Source organism: Eulemur rufifrons, chromosome 29 (genome assembly GCF_041146395.1).
Source record: "Eulemur rufifrons isolate Redbay chromosome 29, OSU_ERuf_1, whole genome shotgun sequence".
Classification (NCBI taxonomy): Eukaryota; Metazoa; Chordata; class Mammalia; order Primates; family Lemuridae; genus Eulemur; species Eulemur rufifrons.
The window spans coordinates 18,134,115-18,154,871 of record NC_091011.1 but is presented as its reverse complement, the minus strand read 5'-3'; the positions used below and the strand labels follow the sequence as shown (position 1 = coordinate 18,154,871).

Here is a 20,757-nt window from a genome sequence, read left to right as displayed (position 1 = left end):
CAACACTGTAGCCGTGAGCCTGAGCCAGCCTGCTGGAAAGGCCCCATAAAAGGTGACCTACCGCCAACTGCCTGCCAACTACCAGATTTATGGGCAAGGCCATTCTAGATTATCCAGACCCTGCCATTCCGCCGTCTACCAGCTGAGTGCAGCTGCCGGAGTGAGCCCCGGGGAGACCAGCTGAAGAATCACCCAGGTGTGTTCAGCTCACAGAATCATAAGCTAACAAATGATCGCTGTGCAAGTGTAGGGTGGTCTTTAATACAGCAAAGGCTATCTGACGCCCCTGGCAAAACTGTCGCGAGGCTTAAGTGACACATCACATAAAATGCACAAGATGCCTAGAACAGAGTAGGCATTTAACAAATGTTAGCCCCTCTCCCTCTTGCTGAGACATCCACTGGGAAGGGACATATTCTCCACGAACCCTTTAAAAAATAAAAACACAGAAACTCATCTTTGAAAAATGTGTGGCATTTTCAACAACATTTTTACTTTTCTAGGGATGAATTTTCTTTTATTGTACATATCCAGTCCTTTGACTACATTTGGGTGGACTAGGCTGTGCAGAACATTGTTTTTATGAGAAAATGCTCAGTGAGTTCCAAACTGCCGAGTTTGCCAAGAACATAGGCAACGAGAGGGAGCATGATGGACAAGTACTGGTGAAAGTGAGGCTGAGGGCACCGAAGGGGGAGCAGGCCCAAGCAAGGCAGGAAGAAGAAACTAGCAGGCTGTGCTGAGAGACACAGGATGACTGGTTTAACTAATTTAGAAATATATAAAAAATTAATGATAAAGAAATGGGAGTGGAGATGCCAGGACTCATCCATCCTATTACTTATTCAGCACACACTTATGAGCACCTGCTATGCACTCAGGAGCTTAAGGATGCGAAGGTGAATGAGAGAAGACACAGAGCAGCAGGGAAGACTGACGCCTAAATGACAATCCAGCAGCCTGTGTTGTGCTAGAGGGAGCTGTGAGTGCTTTGGGAGCACAGAGGAGGAAGAAATGAACTCTGCCTGGGGTCGCCAGTGATGGCTTCTTGGAAGAGCTGAGCCTTAAGGGAGAGGAGGACCTCGTTCATCAAAAAAAGACAGAAAAGGCTTTCCAGGGACATAGTAGTAGCATTTTTTAAAAAGACTTGAAGGTAAGAAAGAGAAGAGTTGGCCAAGGCTAGAATTCAGGGTCCATGGGAAGGGACGAGTGATCAGGAAGGGGCTACACTGTGAAGAACCTTGAAGGTCATACTACAGAGCACCAGCTTCGTGCTGTAGAGTCTGCAGCACGGTTCAGTGGTTTCCAAATGTTTTGCTCTGTATCGCCTAAAAGAATTAGAAAAACCATGTACCCCTTCCACATTTTAATGGATATTAAGAAATTATTAATGGATATCAATTTAAATAGTTGCAAAGGGTGTAATTTTGGGCAGATTGTAAATATTACAATAGAACTGCTACATTATACTTTCATATGTATCCAAAAGAATCTAAATGCTTTAGTGACTTATACCTACTCTCATCCATTTAAAAAATATGTGATCAAACTCTTCTTTCACAGTGAGAAATTTTGCATTGAGAATTCGTCTCCTTGGATTCTATTTCAGTGAAAAGTCTACCCCCTTGAATTCTTTTTCCACTATAGAATTTTGCCCCAATGTGATTTTTTTTTGGTTGAAAGTATTTCATTGATCACATTTTTATACCTATCAACACTAAAAATATGTATAAAATTTAAATAAAAATTTTAATTTTCTGTGATTATAACACTCTAAGTATTTTTTTTTTTTTTTTGAGACAGAGTCTCACTCTGTCACCCAGGGTAAAGTACAGTGGTGTCATCAAAGCTCACTGCAAACTCAAACTCCTGGGCTCAAGAGACCCTCCTGCCTCAGCCTCCCCAGTAGCTGGGACTACAGGCTTATGCCACCACACCTGGCTAATTTTTTCTATTTTTAGTAAAGATGGGGTCTCTCTCTTGCTCAGGCTGGACTTGAACTCCTGACCTCAAGAAATCCTCCCACTTTGCCCTCCCAGAGCACTAGGATTATAGGCATGAGCCACTGCACCTGGCCTATAACACTCTTAAGTATTAAAAAATCTTCTGGATAGAGTTTTCTTTGTTAGTAAAATTAACTTATCTAAACAATATATATTGCCAATTTGATAAATGATTATTAAATGATGAAGGTAAAATTTTATTGAAATTGTACCTCTTAGTGAAATTCTTGAGGCTTTTTAATTATTAATAGTACTTATATCTGTTGAAAAATATTATTTATTCATGTAAGATAATGAGATAAGATTCAGCATCACTTTTGTTCCTATTTTTCATTTTTCAAGATGTGATGAGAAACATACTTACTTAAATAAGTAGATGGGAATGGAAGGACTTTTGATATAGCAATGTCACTCAGTTCTTTGAACTCTTTCAGAGTTAAATGCCAAAAATCTTAGAGTGATCTATCATTGAAAATTATTTTAAATGATCTATTACCTGACAACTCTATTAAGTCTCCCTTCAATTTTGTTGAAAGCAAAGAACTAGAAACCACCTGACTTGCAAAAATATGGTAAATCAATGCAGTTTTGTACTTTCTCCATTTTTGGGAAACATACCAAAAAATTTACTAATGCTTATCTTTTAATTATAGCAATTACTATTTCACTTAGACCCTGTTCAAACCTAATATACTCAGAAAGAATTGAGTCTTTTCAATACACTTTTGCCTATATAATATTTTTAATAAAATGCTTTTATCTTAATGCATACTTCAAAAATATTTTTGTCAAATGTTGAAGCTGCAGACTTAGTACATTCAAGTAATGAAAAATGTCCTCTGTAGAAACCTAAATGACAAAGCCAGATCATATTATTAAAGAAATTAATCCATCAGATTTTTCTTTGATGAGTGCGATGAGCACTGTCTGGGGAATGGACACGCTTGAAGCTCTGACTCGGGGGGATGGGCAGGACATGGGCAATATATATAACCTGAACTTTTGTACCCCCATAATAAGCTGAAATAAATAACATAAAAAAATAAAAAAATGCTCTATAAAAAAATAAAAGCATCAAAATTAGGAATTGATAGATCTTTTCACATTTGATAAAACAGTCTTTATCATACTCATGGAAAACATGAGGGTGATTACTACCTACTGTTTTAAGCAACAATATTAAAAAGCACACTATTGCCTCTAGTATTCATTAAACTTGCGTTGAACCTTATCAAGGGCAATTGAAGGTGGCAGAGGAAATGAAAACAAATTTGTAAATCTTAATATGTGGATGATATGATGATATATCTGGAAACACAAAGGAATTGGTAGAAAAAACTTTATACAAAAAAGTTCTGTAAAATAAAACAATACGATGTTCATGCAAAAAAAAGATTTTTCTTTGAGAAAAATATAACTTCATTTTTCAATTCTCTTCAATATTTGCATTCTAAGATTGATAGAGATAGATATAAAGGATGGGTGGGTAAATGGATAGAAAAATTGTTGGATGGGCGGGTGGGCAGATGGATGGATGGATGGATGGATGGATACATAGGTAAATAGACAGACAGATAGATAAATAATCTTAGCCTGTGCTTGATGTTATACTCAGTCTCTATCCACAAACCTACTTGCTAACATGAAGAGCTTTTACCTGCCTGCAAATGCTCACTACTGCACTGAAGTTCCTGCAAATGTTTTGTTGAAAGAAAAATACAGTATTTGCTTTTAGATTATCTATTTAACTATCCAAATATAGAAATAAAAGAATAAAACAAGATCCAAACCCCACAAATGTATACTTAGACAATTTTGAAAGGAAATATAGCAAAATATCAACAGTGATCATTTGGGTTTTAGGATTTCAGTCTTTAAAATATTCTTCTATATCTAAAATCTCTATGAAGATCACATGTTCTTTTATAATTGGGAAAAAATTCTATTTATCAAACAATTTCTTGTTAAATAAGCTTTTTCATAGCATCCTTCCACCTTAATAAGTTTTAGAAAAACATGAAATGACATTTTCTAGAATACCTTTTTTATTTCAGATTGTCTGCTGAGTGGTTTTACAAACTATATCTCATTTATTCTTCACAGCACCCTCATGAGATCGCTACCTCCTATTTTACAAATGAGAACTCTGAGGCCCAGAGAGGTTAAGCAATATACCTAAATCCTTCGGGAAGCAGTGGCTAACTGGCGATTCAAATCCAGATCTACTTTATCTTAAATTTCATAATCTTCTAAGTGCAACACTTCATCGTCTTTCAAAACTGAAAATTTTCAATTATGCTAATGAAAATAATCAGCAATGTACTAAAGTCTGTACGATTTGAAAGGATTGCCTCTCAGTCTGGGGCTAGTCTTTACATTTTCTGAGGATATTTCCTGGAAAGCAAACTGTTTAAATCTGATAAAGTACGATTTATCAATTTTTGTTTTTGAAAGTGCTTTTTATCATATCCAAGAATCTTTGCCCAATGTCACAGAGATTTTCTTCTATGTTTTCTTTTAGAAGTTTTAAAGTTTCAGCTCTTACCTTTAGGTCCATGATCTATTTTGAGTTCACAACGGTGTGTAATTTGAAATAAGGATCTAAGTCCCCTCGTGCTTTGCATATAGATATCCCATTGTCCCAGCATCATTTGTTGAAAGACTATCCTGTCCCCATTGAGTTATCTAGGAAACTTTGGTAGGAAATCAATTGCCCTTAAATGTATGGCTTTAATTCTGGACTTCCTATTTTGTTCCACGTATGTATGTCTACTCTTATACCAATATTGCACTGTTTTAGTCACTGTAGTATTAGAGAAGTTTTGAAATCAGTCAATGTAAATTCTCCAACAGTGTTCTTCAAAATTATTTTGGCTACTTTGGCTTCTCTTCATTTCCATATAAATTTTAAAATCAGCTTTCCAATTTTTACAAAAAAGCCTATTAGTTTTTTGGTTAGAAATGTGTTTAAGCTATATATCAGTTTGGGGATTACTGCCATCTTAACACTATTGAGTCTTTCAATCCATTGATATGATACATCACTTCTTCTGTAAAACCTTCTTTGATTTGTTGTGGCAATGTTTTGTAGTTTTCAGTGTAATTTTATTTCAGCTGTTAAATTTGTTCCTAAATATTTTTATTATACTGTGAATGGGTTATCTTCTTAATTTCAATACTTGAAAATTTATTACTAATATAAACAAAAATTGATTTTTGTATGTTACTTTTGAATCCTCCAACTTTGTTAAGCTCATTTATTAGTTCTAGCAGGATTTTTTTTTCTTTAAGATCCCTTAGGATTTTCTACAGTTAGGATCACAGTGTCTGAAAGTAAAGACAGTTTTACTTATTCCTTTACAACCCCTATGCTTTTATTATTTTTCTTTTTTTATTAAACTGAATAAAATCTTCAATACAATGTTGACTAGAAGTGGTGAGAGTGGACATCCCTACCTTGCACCTGGTCTTCGGAGGAAAGCATTTAGTCTGCCGTCATTAAATATGAAGTTAGCCATAGAGTTTTCATAAATGTCCTTTATCAGGTTGAGGAAGTCATCTTTTCTCTCATGACTTGCTGAGAGATTTTAATACGAATGAATAAAGGATTTTGTCAAACAATTTTCCTGTTTCTGTTGGATGATAATGTAATGGTGGCCTCTATTCTACTAATTTGGTGTATTTTAATTAATTGATTTTCAGATGTTAAAATAATCATGCATTCCTAGAATAAACACCACTTGGTCATGTTGTGCTACCTCTTTTATATGTTGCTGGATTCAGTTAGTCAACATTTTGTTAAGGATTTTGCATCTATGTCTATAAAAGTCTGTTATTTTCTTTCCTTGTGATGTCTCTGTCTGGATTTGGCATTAGGGAAAAACATAAAATGAAGTGGAATCTATTTCTTCCTCTTCTATTTTATGAAAGAAATTGTATTGCATTGGCATTATTTCTACTTTAAGTGTTTTATAGAATCTATTAGTGAAGCCACCTAGACTTGGGATTTTCTATATCTGGTTGAATAGTGTCTCCCTAAAATTCATGCCCTTCCTGGAACTTCAGAATGCACCTTATTTAAATACAGGATTCTCGCAGATGTAATTACTTAGGATGAGGTCCTTCTAAAGTAGTGTGAGTCCTTAATCCAATATAACGAGTGTTCTTATATGAAGAGATAACCACACACAGAGAGGAGAAGGCCATGTGAAGACAGACACACAGAAGGAAGATGTTCAGGTGACAAATGATAGCAGGGATTGATTGGAGTTATGCAACTACAAGCCAAGGAATGAGAAAGATTGCTAGTAACTAGCAGGAGAAAGAGCCTGCCACCTAATTTCAGACTTCTAGCTTCCAGAACTGTGAGAGAATAAATTCCTGTTGTTTTAACTGACCTAATTTATGGTAGATTTTTATAGCAGCTCTAGGAAACTAATATAATTTCTAATTATTAATTCAGTTTCTTTACATAGGTCTATTCAGGTTTTCCTTTTTTTTTTAGTCATTTTTGGATACTTGTGTCCTTTTAAGAATTTGTCCACTTTATCTAAATTCTGTCCTTTCTTGGGACAAAATTGTTCATATTCCCCTACAATCTTTTTAATTTCCTTTGGGTCTGTTGTTTTACTCTTGATTTTGATTATTGTTTTTTCTCTCCTTTTTTAATTATCAGTCTAGCTAAAGATTTATCAATTTTATTTATCATTTCAAAGAACCATATTTTGATTTCATCTATTTTCTCTACTCTATTTCTGTTTTTTATTTTACCAATTTCTGCTCCAATCTTTCTTATTTCTTTCCTTCTTAGTTTGAATTTGGATTGTTATTCTTTTTCTGGCTTCTTGAGGTAGAAATTTAGATTATTGACTTTTAGATTTTTCTTTCTAATATGTATTTACAGCTATAAATCTTCCTCTAATCACTTTTTTAGCTGCATCTCATAGATTTTGGTATATTGTGTTTTCATTTTCACTTAGGCAAAACTATTTTTTAACTTTCCTGTGATTTCTTCTTTTTTACATTTTTAAAAAAGAGGTGTGTTGTATCACTTCCACACATTTTGATGTTTCCCAGATTTTTTGACTTCTAATTTAAGTTGAGAAATATTTGTATTATTTCAATGCATTAAAATGGATTGATACTTGCTTTACTGTATAACATATGGTCTATCCTGGAGAATGTTCCATGAATGCTTAAAATAATATATGTGTTTTTGTCATTGAGTGGGTTAGCTGAGTCAAGTTAGTTACTAGTGTTGTTCGGGTCCTCTAGACCCTTACATATTTTAGTCAAGTTCTATCAATTAAGAAGAGAAGAAATATTGAAATTTCCAACAATATTGTTGAATTGGCTATTTTTCTTCTCAAATCTATTAATATTTTGTTATTTGTATTTTGGGGCTCTGTTACTAAGTTTATATATGTAATTAATATTAATATATAACAATAATAATTCTTACTTTTTTCTTGATATATTAGACTCTCTATAATTATAAAATATGTCTTTTTCTTTAGAATTATACCATATCTTAAAGTATATTTTGTCTGATATGAATATATTTATCCTAATTCTCTTACAGTTACTATTTCTATAGTACATATTTTTCCCTTCTTTTATTTTAAGACCATTTGTGTCTTTGCATCTAAAGTGTGTCTCTAGTAGACAGAATGTAGTTGGATCTTGTCTTTTTTAAAACTCTATCTTCTCAAATCCTGCTGCTGCTTTATCAACTAAGTTTATGGAATATTCTAAATCCTTTATTGTCATTTCAATAACGTTCACAGCATCTTCATCAGAAGTAGATTCCATTTCAAGAAACTGCTTTTTTTGCTCATCTGCAAGAAGCAACTCCTCATCCATTCAAGTTTTATCATGAGATGTAGTAGTTCAGCAACATCTTCAGGCTCTATTTCTAATCCTATTTCTCTTACTATTTCCTCCATGTCTGCAATTACTTCCTCAACTGGAGTTGTGAACCCCTCAAAGTCCTCCATGAGAGATGGAATCAACTTCTTCCAAACTTCTGTTAGTGTTAATATTTTGACCTCCTCCCATGAATCATGAATGTTCTTAGTGATATCTAGTATGGCGAATTCTTTCTAGATTTTCAATTTACTTTGCCATGATCCATCAGAGGAATCACTATCTATGGTAGCTATAGCCCTGTGAAAAGTATTTCTTAATTTATCAGACTTGAAAGTGGAAATTACTCCTTGATCCATGGGCTTCAGAATGGATGTTGTGTTAGCAGGCATGAAAATAACATTAATCTCCTTGTATATCTCTATAAGAGTTCTTGAGTGACCAGGTGCATTGTCAATGAGCAACAATATTTTGAAAGGAATCTTTTTTTACTGAGCAGTTTCTCAACAGTGGGCTTAAAATATACAGTAAACCATGCTGTAAACAAATGTGCTGTCATCCAGGCTTTTTTGTTTCATTTATAGAGCACAAGCAGAGTAGATTTAGCATAATTCTTAAGGGCCCTAGGATTTTGAGAATAGTATATGAGCATTGGCTTCCACTTAAAGTCACCAGCTGCATTAGCCCCCAACAAGAGAGTCAGCCTGTCCTTTGAATCTGTGAAGCCAGGCATTGACTTCTTTCTATCTATGAAAGTCCTAGATGGCATCTTCTTCCAAGAGAAAGCTGTTTCATCTATTGTTTAGTGTAGCCCCTTTCATCCATGATTTTAGCTAGGTCTTCTGGATAATTTACTGTAGCCTCCACATCAGCACTTGCTGCTTCACCTTGCACTTTATGATATGAAGGTAGCTTTTTTCCTCAAACCTCATGAACTAACCTCTATTAACTTCAAACTTTTATTCTGCAGCTTCCTCACCTCTCAGTCTTCATAGAATTGAAGAGACTTTCTCCATATAAGCAATAAGGCTGTTTCACTTTCTTACCATTTGTGTGTTCGCTGAAGTAGCAATTTTAATTTCCTTAGAGAACTTTTCCTTTGCATTCACAACTTAGCTAACTGTTTGGAACAAAAGGCTTAGCTTTTGACTTATTTTGGCTTTTGACATGCTTTATCACTGAGCTTAATTATGTCTAGCTTTTCATTTAAAGTGAGAGACATGTGACTCTTCCTTTCACTTGAACACTTAGAGGCCATCGTAGGGTTATTAATTGGCCTAATTTCAATATTATTGTGTCTCAGGGAATAAGGAGGCCCAAGGAGAAGGAGAGAAATGGGGGAATGGATGGTCAGTGGAGCAGTCAGAACACACACAACATTTATTGATTAAATTTGTCATCTTATGTGGATGCAGTTTATGGTAATCCCAAACAATTATAATAGTAACATCAGGGATCACTGATCAGAGATAACCATAACAGATATAATGATAATGAAAAAGTTTGAAATATTATGAGAATTACCAAAATGTGACATAGAGACATGAAGTAAGCACATGCTGTTTGAAAAATGGTGCCAATAGACTTGCTTAATGCAGGGTTGCCAAAACCCTTCCATTTGTGAAAAACACAATCTCTGCAAAGGTAATAAAGCAAAGTTTAATAAAACAAGGTATGTCTGTATGTCATTTTAATATCTTCTGATGAGAGGTCAGCCATTAGTCATATTGTTGTTTTCTTGTAAATAATAAGTTATATTTCTGTGGCTGCTTTCAAGATTTTCATGTTGTATTTGATTTTCAGAAGTTTGACTATGAGGTGTCAAAGTTTTCTTCTCTTTTTGTATTTGGGGATTTTTGAGATTCTTGGATCTATAGGTTAATATTTTTCCTCAATTTTGAAAAGGTGTTGACCATTTTTCCTTTCCCTTTCTCTCTCTCCTCTTCTTTTAGAACTTCCATTTCATAAATATTGAGATGCTGGATAATGTATATTTTTTCTGAGGCTCTGTTCACTTTTCTTCAAGCTTTGTTTTCTCTATTCTTTTGTCTAGATACTTTCTATTGATTTATTTTCAAGTTCATTGATTCTTTCTTCTTTGAACTCATATCTTCTGTTGAGTCCATCTAGTAAGTTTTCATTTCAATTATTGTTTTTTCACATCTAGAATTTACATTTGTATCTTCATTATAATTTTATGTCTACTGAAATTTTACTTGCTGAATATTGTCATAATATTTTCCTTTAATTTTTTTACTATGGTTTTCTTCAATTCTTTGGATATACTCATAATAGTAAATTTGAAGTCTTCATCTATTAGACCCATTCAGAGTCCATTTCTATTGACTGCTTCCACCACCCAAGTATGGGTGTCTATTTTATGTTTCTTTGCATGTCTACAATTTTTTTTTTATTGAAAACTGGATATTTTAAATAACACATTTAACATCTCTTGATTCTGTTTTATCTTCTGAGGACTGTTGGCTCTTCTTTTCTAGTGTAATAACTTTCTTGGCTTCAACTGCAGATCTTTCCCCCCCAGAATGTAGAGTCTCTGATTCTCTGCTCATTTTTTAGCCCAGCTTTTTGTGGACCACTCCTGTGTCTACATAGCTTAGATTAGATTTGTGCATGGTTGTGTTGAAACACATGCTTGTAAGGCTTCTACCCTCTGTTGACTGATCCATCTGTGAGTTAGGGAATACATTCAAAGTTGTAGCCAGTTCTCAAGTCTCCCTGGGATTTTTTGCTGGGCTCTTTCAGGTCTCCCCTACACACACATGGTTTCCCAATCCCTAAGGGATATGTGGACAGCTTATCTCAGTCCTGCTGTTATGCTCTTCTCCAGATCATTTCCATGATCTCTCTGCTAAACTTCTGGCTGATTGCCATTGCTCCAGCTGGGACCAAAACCTTGGGTTAGCAAAGCTGCAGGCTCTCTTTGTTAATTCCCAACTGAGTCCATCACTTTTAGCCAGGAATGTCATGACTCTTTGAACCCTGGTTGAATCATCTATCACATTAACAGTAGACCTACTGGTTTTTGCAGCCAGTTCCACAGTGATAAAACTATTAATATCTCTAACCAAGAAGAAAGCGGAGTAGATAGAGCAGCCCTGGACAAGAAGGCCACAGAGACTCACTGTTTTTCCTCAAGGTCAAGCAATTTTTCAAGAACAAACATTTCTCACTTTTATGCCATTGGTGATTTCCAGTGCCCTGAAATGCTTGTGACAATTTTTCCAGTTTTACACTTGGTCTTTTGCACAGAGGAATCTCCAACTCCTTCATGCCATCATAATCAGAATTTTCTCTTATACTTATTTTTATCTGAAGCAACCTGGGGTTTTAGATTTAATAAAATAAAGGGCAAGTTAATCTACTCCAATTTGCATTCACATTTTGTTAAATTGTGGGAGTCATTTTAAAAAATAGATTTTGTCCAGAGCATGATTCAGATAGGGGTTTGTCCCCTTTCCTAACAATGAAAGACGACTAGCTTATGAGTAAAAGGCCATTTGTTTTCTTTCCAAATTCTCAGAGTGTGAAGTCCATGAGGAAAAGCTTGCATATAAAAAATCAAAATTCCCAAAACCAAACCAAAATCAAAACCCAAAACAAGAAACTTGTTCAGTCTGCAACTTACTCTTCTTCTATTAATTTCCATTATGTATTCATGTCTATTTGGTGAATCACATTGAAATTAAGTCACATGAATTCTCTTTTGCTTGAAGGCCTTTTTTTGTTCTTTTAAAAGCATTTCTATGTGTGGTAGGCAGAATTTTAAGACTTCTGCCTCCCGGTGTACACACAAACAGAAGCTGAGAATATGATTGGATATCACTTCCATGATTATATTCTGTTATACAGCAATGACAAAAAGGGATTTGCATATGTAATTAAGGACACGAATCAGTTTACTTTGAATTAATCAAGATTTTTCTAAGTGGACTGGGCATAATCAGGGAAGCCCTTTAAATATAGCATTTTCTCCAGCTGGTCTTGAATAAGAAAGAAATAGCTATGTTGCTAACTTCTCATGAAGAGGGCCAGCCTCTAGTTATGGAGAGTGGTCCTAGGTGACACCTAGCAAACAAATGGGACTTCACTTCTGCAACTGCAAGGGACTAAATTCTGCTAGCAACCAGTGAACTTGCAAGAGGACCTGAGCCTCAAATCACATTGCAGCCCTGGCCAACATCTTGACTTCAGCCTTGTAAATCCCTGAGCAGAGAACCCAATTATGTTATGTCCAGATTTCTGATGTGCAGAAATGATGAGATAATATATTTGTATTGATTTAAGCTGATAAGTGTGTTGCAATTTATGCCACAGCAATAGAAAGCTAATACACTGTGAAATCTTTCTTTATAAATGAATCTTCCCTGAAGATACCCAAGAGTTGAGAATTTGTATCTACATGAGATATAGATTGATGTGAAATTATTCAGTTACTCAGGACTCAGCTGTATAATAGGTTTAATTTCAGGACTTCTAGAGCACAATTTCCATATATTTCTTTCCCGATTTTCAAAAAGTGGATAATCACAACCATTTTGAATACTTCCTATGTACCAAGCACAGTTCTAAGTCCTCTGAGTGTATTTACTTGTTTAGCCATCCACACTGCCCCTGTAATTCTCATCTTGCAGATGAGGGAAGTGAGTAAAGAGGGTGAAGCAATGTTCCTAAGGTCACATTTGTCCAGAATGTCAGATCCAGAATTTAAAGCCAGGCTGTCTGAATGACACCCCACGCTCTGCCACTCTAAGTAAGTTCCAGCCCTTACTATTTCTTCCATGAGCTCATCTGAAAATTGTGGAAAATTCAGAAAAGAACCAAAAAGATAATATACATCACAAAACCTCACCACTCAGAGATAACCATATAAGCACTATTAACATTTTGGTGTTCATTCTGTCTAGAAATATAGCTATGTCAATAGAGAGATATAACTTGATGGGGATTTTACTCTGTTTAATGCTTTGCAACTTCCTCTTTTTTTCCCTCTTTCCCATAATACATTTAAAGATGCTTTGTGTACTTTCCCATAGTATATTTACAAAAAGAAAAAAACATTTGCTTTCTTCCTGAAGAACGGCATGCCGTCAATTGGATTCTTTTGGTTTTTCTCACTATGCAATCCTTTCCCCAAAGTTGTGGACCCTGTCCACGATGTCTTTGTGGCCTTTTTCTTCAGAGTTACCACCCCAGAACAATCCAGGAAAAAGAAAGGCAGACAGGGTGGGGAATATTTGGAAAATTCAGATGATCAGAAACCTACCATTTGTGCTAAAATTGGGGTTAAATTCAATGATAATTTTAAAATAAAGGTAGGGGATTAAGGGTGTGGGCATTGCCACGGTGAAGGGCAAGTGCAGAGGACAACAGCTGTGTCCAGGGGACTAGGGGCTGTCGGGCTAAGCTTTGGGTATCTGCAGGGCCTGCCAGGGCAGAACATGCAGGCTGGTCAGATGTGGGGTCAACTATCCTTTTCTCTGCTGAGCCAAGACCCAGAATTCCACCAGCCATGAAGCTTCAACTGCGGGAGCTCTGAGGGCTGAGGACAGAGGCCCATCCCAAAGGCCAGGAACTGGGAGGGTCAGGTTGATGTGTAAGCCCTCCCTGGGAACTGAGCTCAACCCTCACAGAGGAGGGAGGGAAGAGAAGCTGAGTCACCTAAAGGAGACTAAATTTAAACCCAAATGGCAAGATGAAGTGTTTTCTGCTATCAACAGAAATGGTGTCTTCATGAACACGTTCAGTTATAGAGAGATAGAGAAAGTAAAATTTCTGTGTCTCTAAATTGTGATAATAAATTTTCAACCTTCTCTGCTGGCTCAGGCCAAATCTTTCCTATTTTTGTCAGTGACACTGCTATTTTATCACTCACAATGCCTTGACACCAAAGGGCCACCTCTGTCTCTTTATCATTCAGACTATGAAGTCATCTCAGACCACTCTGTGTGGAGTGTGCGGGAAAGAGAGAGGGTTATAACCTGACTCAGAAGGCATTTTATATATTTAGCCAAGCGTGAATGAAGAAAAACGTGGGTTTTTTTTTTCTTTTTTACCCTTTTGAAAGGCTTCCTGAGTACCAAATAGTGCTTTAAAAAAAAACCTCAAAATTCAATGAATTAATTTAAATGTCAATGACTTAGAAACATAAGGATTGCTTTCCTTCTAAATCACCCATGTAAAGAAAATGATGTTTTGGAAAAATGAACATGGCTTATTATTGATCCCATGACATTTGAAAAGTGGCAGAGAGAGACACAGCACGTTCAAGCGCAGTCGAGCCAGTGTGTGCCTAGTGTTCAAACGGGACGCGTTATTCGGTGCTAACAGATATGGCAAACTGGGGAAGGGGACACGGGGCCTCCCACAGCTTTGGTTTGATTTGAGAATGTATTCAAGACCCTGTCCTCAGGTCTACTGGCTGGTTCCCCACAGGAGCGCTCCTCTTTGGGACTGGAGCCAGGCTGTTTATTTGCGATGGGGATGTGGGCTCAATAGCTCAGTAACTTCAGTGGTGGCTCCTTTTGGAGTATCTCTCTAGTCACGACAAGACAATCTCCCCCTTTTGCAAGAGCTGCCCTCCTCCACACTCCTGGCAGCCGTATCTGTACCTCGAGCTGTCCTCACTCCCACCTGCCTCGTACTCAGTGCTCTAAAGACATAGCCCAGATTCCCACTGCTGGGAAGCTGGAGTTGGCAACCAGGACAGCCCATCTCTACGTGGGCTGAACTATTACATGCAAACTCAGGGCTGTGGGAGTGAGTAGTCGGCCAAAGGGCCGAGAGCATTAAACCAGCTAGTCTGGAGGAGCAGAGGTAGAGGCAGCACCGAAAGGCCAGGAGAGAGAACTCCCTGGGGTCCTGTCAGCCATCATTTTTGGCTCCTGGCTTGTTTTTTAGCCCTGCCTTTCTGCCTTTTGACTTTTAAAATTCATTCCTGAAATTCACATGAGAAAGTTTCCTCCTTTTGTTTGCTGAGGCTAGCTCAAGGCGATTCCTGTTACTGGCAAGCTCGGGAGGTTCACTCCTGGTTGCTGAAATGGTGGTTAGGGACTCAGGTCTTGGAAATAAAATAAAGGAAGGGGCATAAGAAAAGAGGAAACCAATAATAATTAAAAAAAAATAAGTCCTAGATATGACACTAAAAGCAAAAAAGAGAAAAGAAAAAAAAAACCCATAAATTTGACTTAATCAAAATTACTAAATTTTGTTCTTTAAAGGACACCATCATGAAAGTGGGGGAAAAAAATCCATGGAATGGGAGAAAATATTTTCAAATCATACATTTGATAAGGGACTTGTATCTATACTATATAAAGAACTTTAACAATTCAACAATAAAATGATAAATAAACCCAATTAAAAAATGGGCAAAAGACTTGAATAGATATTTTTGTCAGAGAAGATAAGCAAATAAAATGTAAAAATGACATTTATCATTATTTTGTTATACACCATGACTATTTTACCTTTGGGATATGCAATTTTCATTTATTTCACCATAGTATGGAAGTTTTCTGCTGTATATTCTGATTTGTGAAATGTTTCAGTATAAACCATGCATAAATTATCAATGCCTATAAAATGAAAAAAATCAGCAAAAATAAAAATAAATAAATAAAATGGCCAAAAGCACATGCAAAGATGTTCAGTGTCATCATTTGGGAAATAAAAATCAAACCCACAATGAGATCTCACTCCATACCCACCATGATGGCTATAAGCAAAAGATGGATGGATGATAACAAGTGTTGGTGAGAACGTGGAGAAATTACAGCCCTCTTACACTGCTGATGAAAATGTAAAATGGGGTAGCTTCTTTGGAAAATAGTTTGGCAGTTCCTCAAAATGTTAAACGTGGCGTTACCATATGTCCCAGAAATTCCACTCCTAGGTATACATACACCCAAGAGAAATAAAAACACATGTCTACACAAAAACTTGTACATAAATATTCATAGAAGAATTATTCATAATAGCCAAGAAGTGAAAACAATTCAAATGTCCATCAACAATGAACAAAGAGCTGGCCATGGTGGTGCACACCTATAATCACAGTTATTCTGGAATCTGAGGCAGGAGGATTGCTGGAGTCCAGGAGTTTGAGATAAGCCTGGGCAACATAGCAAGACTGTCACCTCAGAAAAACACAATGAATAGATAAACAAAATTGGATATATTCATACAATGGAATATTATTCAGCCATGAGAAGAAATGAGGTTGATACACACTACAACATGGATGAACTTTGAAAACATTATACTAAGTCAAAGAAGCCTATAGCAGAAGGCCACATATATTATTCTACTTATATGAAATGTCCATATAGACAGAAAGAAGATTAGTGATTTCCAGGGGCTGTGGAGTGAAGGAAATTGGGAATGACTGCTAATGAGCATGGGATTTTGGGGAGGAGGGTGATGAAATGTTCTAGAATTAGATATTGGTGATCACCGCACAAGTCATGAATATACTTAAAGCCACTTTTATACTTAAAAAGGGTGAACTTCATGGTATGTGAATTATATCTCAATAAAGCTGTAATGCAAAATCAGGTAAAAACTTCAAAAACAACATAATCACAAATACAGTGAGGAATACGCCAAGTCTTAACTAGCTGTGTAACCTTGAACAAGTGACTTATTTCCATCTCAGTTTTGTCACCTACCTAATGAGGATAATGACACTACATACTCCATAATGTCATTTAATGATTAAATGAGTTAATACATGTAAATCTTTTGGAAGACAGTTTATCCACAGTAAGTACCCAACAAATAATGTTAGCAATTATTATAACTATTAAGTAACAAATGTAATTTACATGGCTCAAGAACACTAGGATAGAGTTACTCTCCCCAAGTATCACTCCAGTCAGTCCAGATTCAACTCAGAGAAAAGATGGAAGGCAACCTCCCCCGTGGAGAGGTGTCAGGGCGCTGTAAGAATGGCCACAGACCAGTAGGAAAACAAATTTTACGAATAAGAAATAAATGATTACTAAATACACATCTTCATAAAAATAGATGGAATCTAATTAATTAAATTGAACTCAATGGAAAATAAGAAAGAAAAACTACTTCCATGTATCGGGAAGGAGATATAAATATTTTCTTTTATTATGATCTTATAAATCAAGACAAGCATATACTTAAATGATCAAGGTAAGACTTTATGGTAGAAGGGCAATTAAAAAACAACTAACAAAGATGACTTATTGCTCCATTGGGATGATTGGAAACCCACCTGCCTAGCCAGCTTTTGCTCAGAAAGGTTTTCATTGGCTGGGGTGTTCCAGGGAGGAGGTGTCTGCAATGGAATTTTTGAGATAACTGAAGCTTCCTTCTTTGACTGGCAACATTAGGGTCGAAACATTTCTAAAACTCTGAAGTCTTCACAAACTCTTCTCCCTCCCGCCCAGGTTACAGTTTCACCCTCCTCCGGTGACCTTGCTAGCACACAGTCAACAGCTGTCCGCTCCTGTGGCCCGTGGCTGTTTGCCGGCTCCGCCACGGACACTGCGGTTCCACAAGGTCCAGACGAGTGGGGCACTATGGACGCACTAAGTGCCCGGTTCATCATTCATTTTAGAGAACTGTAATCTTTACGGGGCTCCAGATTCTCATTTTCCTCTACACTGGACAATGAATTTTCAGAAGACAGGCATTTTCAAAATTCTTTCTCTTCTTCATTTCTGTATCCCTGGCTCAGAGCGCAGGGCCTGGCATAGGTGACCGGGTGAGGAGTGAATCATGGAAATGTTTGGGGAATGCCTTTCTGCGGGGGAGTCTGCAGGCACATAATCCTGCTTTACATCAGAAAGTTGTTGGGGTGTTAACAGCAAACGTAAAGTTAGTGGAAGCCCAACCAACAATTCCTTCTCTTCTTCCTCCATGAAGTTTTTCCTCTTGCCACCAGCATGCTAGTGAGCCTACTTCACTACTTCTGAGACACTTCCCGCATTTCGGCCCTGTCAGGAAGTGTATGTACCCCGGGACCCCCTTTCAGAAGATACTCGCTCCCCCAGCTGCAGGAAGTGTTTGTCTGAAGGATCATGCCAGTGTCTGAGTCCCTTGCCAGGAATTGCCTCCACCAAAGGAGGTGTCGCAGTATGTCTCAGTCAAAGTTATGGCACCTCCCCTGGGAGGAGGGGGTTCCACGACCTGAACTCACTTCAGAACAGCCCCTAGAGCTCTCAGTGGGATCGACTAGGCCTCTTTGTGTGTGTGGCTGCAGCACAGCCCTCCTCCTCCCCTACCCCCTGCTGCCTTCCTCTCTTACTGGTCTTTTCCTCAAGAACACTCCTCAATAAACTCCCCTGCACACAAGTTTCTGAGCCTGTTTCCCCAAGGGGCCAACTTCAAACAGTAAGACACCAGTGTGGATGACCTTCAGCACCCGTCTCAGCACACAGCCAGTGCTCGGTCAAGGTGAATCACATGAACGGACTCCTCTTGCACCCACCTTTCTTGTTATGATGACGACAGGTGAGTAAGTCACCCGGCAGAGTTAGACAGAAGTCGTGAGTTGCTAGGAAAATAGGTGCTAAATCATCCTCAAGCCTAATCAGCAACAGACGCCCCAGGCTCTTGGGGCCATGGAATATTTGTGTGGGCAACCAAAGTGAACTCTTGTAGCTAGTAGAGATGACACTCCCCATCAAAACGAGGGGTCTATCTCCCCTCCCTTGAGTCTGGGAGGAGGGACCTGTGAATGCTTTGAGCAATAGAAGGTGACAGAAGTGATGCTTTGTCTCTTTCTAGATACTGTCTTTTGGAATTCTCTCTCTGGGATTCCTGAGCTTCTAGGTAAGAAGGCCTATTCCCTGAGTCCTCCCCACGTAGGCACTCCGATGGATGCTCCCTGACAAGCCAACCTTCTAGCCATTCTCTGTCCCCAAGTTGCCAAACATGTGAGTGAAGCTGCCTCCAACAGTCCCAGACCCATCAATCCACCATCTGAATACCACCTAGTGACCACGGTCACTCCTACACAGAGAGAACAATCACCAGCCAGGGTCTGAACAAATTCCTGATCCTCAAAATCATGATAGAACAGAATGGTTATTATTTTAATTTACTATATAACAATAGATAACCAGAGGAACCCCAACCTGGAATCCCCTCAACATCTCCTTCTAACTCTCTGTGGCCTCACCGGGACTGGGGCAGGAGAGGGAACCTAAGGTCATGGTTTTGGAGAAGTAGAACTAATTCAGATGTGTTTCCATACCGCCTCCAGAAATAATTCATAAGTGTCAGACTCTTTCCAGATTTTCCATCTGTAGCATGTGGCCACCATACTTACCCTAGGGTTCTTCTTCTGGCTTCTCAAGCCAGGGCTCTATTTTGAGGTCTGCTCATTGAACAATTGCTACTCAGTGTTCTGAATCTATGTGGCTCCATGGACTGTCCCTTCTAAATGCCCATCACTGTCATGGAAGCTGCAGCTACAATGTGAATATCAAAGATCTTACCCTACTTCCTACTCTCAAAAACAAAATAACAAAAAAAAATTCACAAACAAACAAAAAACCCCACAGAAACAAAACACTTAGGAGCCATAGCTCAGTCTGTGTTCAAAGTTTCTGAATGATCACCAAGTCTACACTCCCTGAGAGAAAGAAGAAAGCTAATATGGTTGAGTCCTTACTGTGTGCAAATACCACAAATTTACATGCACGAGCACAATTCTCACGGTATCCCTGTGAGGTGGGTACTATTAGCCTCTGCTTACCAATAAGGACACAGAGGCATGGAGAGGATTAAGTAAGCTGCTCAAGATTTCACAGCCAGTAAAGGATGGGAGAGAAAGGGAGGAAATAGAACAGCGATTCAAACTCAGACATGTCTGTCTGAAGTCAAACAAAGCCCGGGAGAAGGAGTAAGAATTTCAGGCTGTTATAGTTGCCCATATAAGAGAAAAACATTGCAATCACCAATGAGGTGGAAGACTTTTATGACTAATTCAAACTAGCGGCTGTATACAGTATGAATGCTTACTCATAGACTCAACATTTTTGTCAGTGAGGTTATTGGTGCTTTACCCGGAATCTTACAACTAGGGATGTCATTAAATAGGTGATTTATTAAGCAAGAAAAGTATTGGACCCCATTGTTACATACACATAAAATATGTAAAAATATTTACGTACCTATGCAGGTGTGGCTGTTGGAGTGGATGGTGCCCAGCTGGTCGTGGTAGGCCGGAGAAGCCGAGGAGTGAAGGGGCAGGAGGAAGAATAGAGGAGCTGCCATAAGGATCTTCCAGGGGAGCTTCATCTCTGAGCCATGCACCACGAGGGATCTCCTGGCTACAGAAGGTGCCGGCCAAGGAATGCTCAAACTGAGGCCACAGAGTCAGTTGGTCTCTCTACCCTTCTCTTCCTCTCTCTGACACACACACCCCACACTCTCAGTCAGATACACGCGCTTCAATAAGCGTGACACGAATGAAAACACACACACTCACAGACCCACAGCTCGCGACTGTGGGACCCTTGAGAGAGCCACATGGGGCAGAGTCTGGGAAGAGGTAGAGGGAGTCCGTGGAGTGCAGTTCTTCTGAGCTAAAACCTGCAGGAAAAAGAAAAACCTAAGCTGCACAGTGGCACCAACAGGCACTTCCTGCCACGCTCCCTGGCTGAAGTCAGTGACTGTAAACCACGAACTTTGAAGCTCACCGGAACTGCCCTGTTGGGTTGGTTAGGAGGCCCTTCCCCCTTCATTCTTGCAAAACAAAGCTAAATTAAAACTAGAACTGAAGCAGAAAAAAAAAAAAAAAGCCTAAGCCATAAACACACAGCCCTTTAGCAATTTGACCAGCAGCACCCACAAATTGTAGAAATTATAACTTGTTCTATTCAGAAGT

General features: G+C 38.0%; 1 protein-coding gene across 3 annotated transcripts in view; it reads right to left on the bottom strand.

Moving 5' to 3' along the window:
- The window catches only part of AOAH (acyloxyacyl hydrolase), a 189,698-nt gene extending 169,205 nt beyond the window's left edge, over window positions 1-20,493 (bottom strand). For all 3 annotated transcript variants that reach the window (XM_069461844.1, XM_069461843.1, XM_069461845.1), the window contains exon 1: window positions 20,042-20,493. In XM_069461844.1, coding sequence (XP_069317945.1) covers window positions 20,042-20,168 — 127 coding nt within the window. In that variant the 5' untranslated portion in view covers window positions 20,169-20,493. The remainder of the gene's footprint in view (window positions 1-20,041) is intronic.
- Between the last annotated feature and the right edge of the window lie 264 nt (window positions 20,494-20,757).